This window comes from Cryptomeria japonica, chromosome 3, assembly GCF_030272615.1.
Source record: "Cryptomeria japonica chromosome 3, Sugi_1.0, whole genome shotgun sequence".
NCBI lineage: Eukaryota > Viridiplantae > Streptophyta > Pinopsida > Cupressales > Cupressaceae > Cryptomeria > Cryptomeria japonica.
Window position 1 is genome coordinate 584702935 of NC_081407.1, and position 7465 is coordinate 584710399.

The 7465-nt window shown below is 31.2% G+C and overlaps 1 protein-coding gene across 1 annotated transcript; it reads left to right on the top strand.

Annotated features, from left to right (window-relative positions):
* Nucleotides 1–376: 376 nt before the first annotated feature.
* Nucleotides 377–2372, top strand: LOC131048130 (U-box domain-containing protein 35). Its single transcript, XM_057981992.2, has 4 exons — nucleotides 377–913; nucleotides 1515–1633; nucleotides 1888–2012; nucleotides 2110–2372. The coding sequence occupies exons 1-4, from the start codon at nucleotides 400–402 to the stop codon at nucleotides 2345–2347; spliced, it is 996 nt and encodes a 331-aa protein (XP_057837975.2). The 5' UTR covers nucleotides 377–399; the 3' UTR covers nucleotides 2348–2372.
* The last annotated feature ends 5093 nt before the right edge of the window (nucleotides 2373–7465 follow it).

Below are 7465 nucleotides of genomic sequence, written 5' to 3' on the forward strand. Positions count from 1 at the left end.
CACAATAGAATCCAAAATAAACAAAAGAAGATGCATTGAATGGTTCAGAGATGGTGATGCCTTCCTTATAATAATTATCACCGTCTCCATGTAAGACCTTTCGAATTTCCACAGGCCTATCATTATTAAAATCAGAAAAATGGCTAAATCCAGCGACTTAATAAGCATATTCGGAATATGCTTCTTTAGATCTCTTCGATTAAAATTGTTTTTACAACATACAAATTAGCGACCATGTTACCAAATCAGGGTGGAAATATAAAACTGAGTGGTACGTATCTCTTGGGATAATCAGTACGGATTGCATAAAAAACAATACAGAGATAATATATAATGGCATCAGCTAAGGTTCTATATTTCCCAGTACACAGAATTTGCTTTTGATTATACTACCCACCCATGTTGACTTCTAAATTTTACCTCTCTTCCATTCCTGTCGAATGGAGTTGTTATTATGAGTTTGGTCAAAGTTCCCAAGAGAATAATGGTATCATTCAGGAATCGGAAAAACTCACAACCCAGAAAAGAGAGGAGCTCAAAAGGAGAGAGATTCGGGATTCTTCAGGCATAGAAGAATTTGAGGATGCCAAGGGGAAAAAATTGGTTTCAGAGCAGTTGCATAGTAAACAATGGAGCAAAATGATTGAGGAGACTCTGAGAAGCCAAGATTGGAGAAGAACAATGGAGTTTGCCAGATTCAACCCAGTTCAAGAAGGGAGTTGTGAGATAGAAGAGGAAGTAATGGGAGATCATATATGCATGGATGAGAAGAATGATGGTAACCCTGAGATATATGTTGCAGTGGGGAAGGACCCTTCTCCACTGCAATGGGCTTTGAGTCATCTTGTTAAAGAGGGGGACTCTCTTACTCTCATTCATGTTTTCCCTCCCTTGAAGTCAATTCCAACACCAGGTGGGTCACAATGATCTGATCTTACAATCTTTGCTTTTTCCTTTTCAAACCTATGATTTGCAGGATTGATTGGTTGATTTTATAATATAAGATTTCCTTCTTGTGTGAACCAATCAGAAGGTTGTTTCTCTGAATCAATTGGGTATCCATTCTGTTTTAGTTCAAGCCAACATGACTAATAATGGAGTTTGTGGTGGGTTTGTTTGCGTTTGGTCTATCATTCCCGGGGTTCGCTCTGTCTAGAATTAAGTTCCAAATCGCTAGACTAATTTGTCAATTCCTCTTAACCAAAAAAAAAATCAGATCAACTTAATATGCAGCCCATTCTTTAATTTTATACTTTAGTATTTGAGAATCAATCAGATTTTTAATATTCACTGTTCTTTGCATTTATAATACGTTTTTGATCTACAAGTTTGGTATCTGAGAATATTTAATATCGTATCTGTGCTGATCTTCTATCACCATATTTCATTCACAAGAATGAATCTTATTCTGTAACAAAAAGAGGGCGGAGTCATTTTCTTGTCAACATAATAAATCTATGAATGAATAATCATAACTGATCAGGCTAAAGTTTTTATATTGTTTTTTTAAACAGTTGGAAAGCTTCCCATAAGTCAAGTGTCCCAAGACATTGTGGACAAGCATTTAAAAGAGGAAGAGGTCAAGCGAACAAGGTTACTACAGAACTACCTGGATATGTGCTTAAATGTCAAGGTAATTGATTATATATAACATTTTCTTATGATCATTATTACAAAGATATTTTCATATGTAGATGGAATGATATCTATTGATTGAATCTTAGAATTTGTTTTTTTTTTTCATTCATAAGATGATAGATCATAAAGTATGATTTGAAACATTGCTGAAGAAAAAAGATTATATAATCTAATCTGAAAATATTTAATCTAACATTATGGACTGAAAATTTTCTATCTAATTGAATGTTTGAATATAATTTAATCCAGGTGAAAACAGAAACAGTTGTGATTGAAAGCGATATATCTCACAAATCACTGGTAGAATTGATATCAGTACTTAACATTTCAAAACTTGTTATGGGGACAAAATCAGCAACTCATCCTATGACAAGGTTGGACAATCTTAAAGTTAAAATGAATTTTTATGTGATTAATGGCTTCTGCTCTTGGAAACAAATATTTATATTATTTTTGTTTGGTGGAGAGCAGAAAACTGAAGAAGGGATCAAGCAAATCTGAATATGTATACAGGTATGCTCCAAATTTTTGTGAAGTGTTTTTGGTTTTCCAAGGGAAAATCATTATTCCAAAAGCAGAAGGTGATCCCAAATATTCAGATGCATCTCCAAGTTCTCCAAGTTCTAGCACCTCAATATCCAGACATGGTACAAACAATGAACCAGGAGAAGATGTCATGAATTGTTTCTATTGTAGATTTGTGAGATAAAGAATGAATGGAGTAAGCACAATTAGAATAATAATAAGTAACAGCATGAAAGTGTTACATCTCTCTCATCAGGATAAACTCATTTCATAATTCAGATGAGTTTACTTGATACCTTACCTCTTATTGTGTTGTAATTACATATTTCTCACCTTCCGCCATGTATTCTAGAGCCTACATATTGTAATATATTTTCTTCATTACATATCTGGATCATCTAAAATTCAGATATTGGAATTATGTTTAGTTCTTGTTTTTGATTACTAGTAAATTTCTGTAATCTATTTTTTATTGTAGAAAGATTTAGTATGTTTTTTTTTTCATTTTTCTTTATTGAATCTAAAATAGTATCATAACATATAATCATAGGTAGCATAAATAAATTTCTAAAGTAATATTTTTTCTTCAAATTCATATTCTAGCAAATTTATGTGATTCTCTGCAGGAGGCCTCTAAAAAAAATGATTATTTTGTTGCATTCATAAGGATCAAATTAGTTAGAACATATTTTTTCTCATCCCAATCAAATATCATTAAGTCAATTTAATGTAGGTATAGCTATAGGATTTAAATTTATTTTTTGTAATTAACTCAATTCTTAGAACACTTGGCACAAAAAGGACATCATTAGTGCATTTATAGAGGCCAGAAACTTAATATCAAAATAAAATTATTTAATTTGGACCAAATTGTAGTAAAAGTTTTTTTTTCTTAACTTAGACAAGTTAAGGTTATACAACTTGAATGACTATATAACAATCAATTTATATATATATGTATTAAAAATAAAATATTTTTTTTATAAATTGAAAAAAAAAACTCTTTTTGTTAGAGTGCATGGCATTTTATTGGGGATACCCTTACACTCGAGTGTTATAATCCCTATCATGAGCAGAGGTTTATCCCCTCTTAAAACTTCTACTTTTTATAGTTTTGTAATGGCATTTCAATCATTGGCAATGCACTTATTGTGTTTAGTCTCTTAGCAATTCATTCTTTTTGGTGCCTCCACCCTCTTTATGCTCTGCTAAACACCATAGCCAATCCACTACCTAGACATTTCCTAAGTATTATTCTAGAAACACTTAATAGTCCATCACTTAGACTCACTACATAGCCACCTCCTTCTCTCTACTTGAGTGATGCTTCGCTCCACCACCACCATTTAGTTGCTTAGCTCTCACAAATACTAGCACACAACTTGCTTTAACCACTAGTTCATTTCTTGGACACCACCTACTCTAGTGATGCTACAAATCTACCACTTTTTTTTTCTTAAAATGAGAAAAATTATTTTCAACGATAGATTCAAAATGCCCACGCTTAAAATTTGAGGATGTGACAAGAACTAGATTAGTACTACTTGAAATCTAGTTTTTAAGCTTTTCTTTTTTTAAATGACGAAGAATAAAGTTTAATCATGACACTACAAATCCACATAAATTTTTATATTTTTGTATATAACATTCATTCATGAACCTAATAGTATAGAGGAGGAAAAATATCTTGAGTGTGTGTCATTTTTATATTTCTTTGAGATGTTATACAATAATTTGAGTAGCTAGAACAATAGTTTTTGTTGTCATACCATATGCCTACATAATTGTTTGTCACAATTCTAGAATTATAGATGTTCTACTAGTTCAATAGAATGTATATGATGAGTATTGTTTAGCATATATTGAAGTTTTTTAGATTAGTTATAGAAAAAGAAGAGCATGAAGGTGCAAGAGCATGTACTAAAAGACCCTTATCATAAGAATAGTTGAAGTATAAATACAATACAAATTTAGATAATACATCATTTGTTGAATAATGCAACTTTACAATGGATCTAGGTAATGGAGGTAAATCTAAATAATATACATTTTCAATTTGTAGATGAAGATGACATTATAAAATATAAAGATTGTTGTATAATGATACAGTCAAATAAATTTTGCTATTTAAAAATCATAATTATATGTTCATGGACTATTTATATGAGGTAGATGGTGTGATTTTTTCTTCATATATAGATTTTCCATATAATGAGAGTAACTCAAAATAGGAAATCAATAAATGGTATACTAGAAATTCAAGGCCACTTGTAATTATCAACTTATAGGAGCATTATAACTCATGAAAATAGAATAGTCAGTTGACCTCAACCATAGGAAAAATCTAGTTCAATAAGGTATTTTTGTATCATATATTGAATTAATATTCTTTTATACAATTCAATGTGGAGCATTGTGGATGAAGATAATGAAGGAGGAATGACTTAATATTTTTTATTATGTTGAGGAAAAATAATTTGGATAAACCCTATCATAGATGGAGAAGACATTGAGTACACTTCATGATTGGTGGTCTTTACTAAACATGGCTTAGAAAGTACAAATGATGAAGTTCAATTTGTGGTTTTTTGAGGACTGTGAAACACATTAGAGAATATTATATTATTCTGTGAGGCCTCACCTCGACTCAGTTTGACATTCAGTGGATTTTATATTTTAGACTACTATGGATACTTTGTTTTGATGCATTTTGAGATTTAGAACTTTTATGACTTCAGGATATTGGATAACATTGCTATGAATTGATGTTTTACTTACATGCTTTATGAGATAGAACACTACATGATTATTAGATAGAATGATATTGCAATGATAGATGTCGTTAATGAATTTGCAGGACTTTACTTTGAATATAGAACTATGATGTATGTTTAGTTTATGTGAATTGGGATGAAAATTGCTTATGTGAATTTGCTTGACAAAAGATGTATTCAATCTGTGCAGATGAAAATTGTATGCAAGTAATGATGTGCATTGTTATATTATTGAATTATATTTTATATGAATATTTGGGAGTACTAATGTGTACATTGAGATGCGCAGGAAATTTACCATGTGACCATGGAAAATTACGGAGAATCAAACCTAGACTTATGTATGTTCGTAAAGCCAGGGTTTGTCTATTTGGAGAGACAACACCCCGTTTGTGTTGTATTTTATTCGTATCAGTATATGCTGCATGTGTGTTTTGTGTTATTTAAATTTATTGTGTAAAAACCTCAAGAGACAATTTCATGTTTATTTTTGTAAAAGTATTTTATTAGTGTCACTTGACACATGTGAGGATTTAAATTTTAATATTTTATCTTGTCTCTTGATGGGAAAGTGTTAATTATTATTAATTTTAAATAAAATAATGTGTTGTCAAAAAGATATTTTGAGAATATAATATTTGGTGTGGTCAACTTATGTTTGACCCGAAAATAAACTTCAGAGGGGTTTAAGATGGGTTAAATGAACACCTAGGGGTAGTTTATTAGGGTTTCCTGAAGCCCATAAGGTATACCTAGGGGTTAGGGGTAATTTTAGGCAAGTTTCTACTTTATTATGATCTTTTTAATGCTTTTAAAATTGGTTTTTTTGAGTTGAGCGAAAATTGAAAATTGAAGTGAAATCAAATCCAGATTTTCCCTCTTGGAAGGAAAGTCTTTTTGCATTTTTGCTTTCTTCCTTCCTTTTGTTGATTTTTCTTAGAATCCTGTGAGAACTCAGTGAGTGAGCTTCTTAAGGAAGATTTTTGGGAATAGCTGATTAATCACCCACTCTCCATTTTTGGAGACAGAAGAAAATTTGGAAAATAATGTTATGGGATAAAGAAATTGATTAAGGAAAAATAAAGAATTGTGGACTGGGCAGCTCTTCTTCAGATATCATTATAACCTTTGGGCAGAATAAGGTTGGTTTCATTTTTACTTTTAATGTCTAGTTTTGTTTATTTCTGAAAGTTGTTGAATAAGGAAATCTGTATTCTTGAAAATGGATGTTTGAAAAACTTTTGGTTTGATTTTTGAATGAATGTGTTTTGGGAGTTTTCTCAAGATCTCTCTTTCTCTTGGGAGAGAAGAGGATCTTGAGGGTGGTAGCAGTGACAGCCCTCGAGTGAGAGACTCTCTTTAGAGAGCGATCACAAGGGATCTTTGTGTGACCCTTGCTGCATGGCCTGTTTGTGCAATGGGGGTCATAAGGAGGGTTATAAGGCTAAAATGCCTTTGGGGGCCATAAGGATTATGGGGTTGAGATTTGATATGTTATTTGTGCCATGAGGTGGCTTCTTGTTATTACATACTTGCAGATTCTCCTCAGGGTATTTGGTCCACTACCACCCTTTGAAAATGTTCACCACCAGAGTGTGGTGCTGTGAAAGCCAGGTTGGGAATGTGTCTGGAATATTTGTATGTTTGTGTTTCTTTGTGTTTGCCTGTTTGATACCCGTCTAGGAATTGGTTCTCCGAGCTCGGGGGTGGCTACCAGTTAGCCTAGGCTGGGAGGTGAGCACTCCGTGGTCAGTTTTGTGTTTTCTATTATGCAGGAAATCCAGAGGAAAGAGGATAGAAATTCATGAAAGATATTCAGAAGATGGAATTTTGAAGATAGTGGAATTCAGTTGCAGATGTTGTTTTAAAGTTGTTGTGAATAAATGCCTCATTCAAAAAAAAAAAGAGAAGCAAGTTGTAATTTTGTAATTTCAGATTTGAAGTCTTATTGTTGTGACTGTTCAGAGAAAACATTCTGTGAATTTGGTAGTATATATATTAGAGATGTTTTAAAGAAAGAGAAAAGGCTTGATTTTACTTCTAGTATATTTGAAAAAGGAAAGTAAATTAGTGATGCATGCAAAGCTTCTTGTTTTATGAAGGAAATAAAAAAGTCTGTTTTCATTTAGATTTTTACCTGTATTTTTAATTAAGTCAAATTAGAAGTTTATTTAAGCTGGAAGCTTTTAAGTATTTTAGATAGCAAGAAAAGTTGTTTTATGTGAATATTTTATTTAAAGAAATATTAAAGGATTTCTTATTACAAAAAAAAAAACGAATAATGAATCCTTGTGGAATACTATAGATTGTATTAACTTTAATTTAGAAGTTTTTTTTTTTTTTGTGCATTTAAATTTGTATATATATATATATATTTTTATATATTTGATTTATCTTAAGGTCATCTTTTTCCTTTATTATATTAGCAAAAAAAAAGATTGTATGTAATAATTCCTTTTTTTTTTAAAAATATGTAAATTTTATTTGGAATTAAATTTATCTTGTTATTTACGCATGTTAATTTTTTG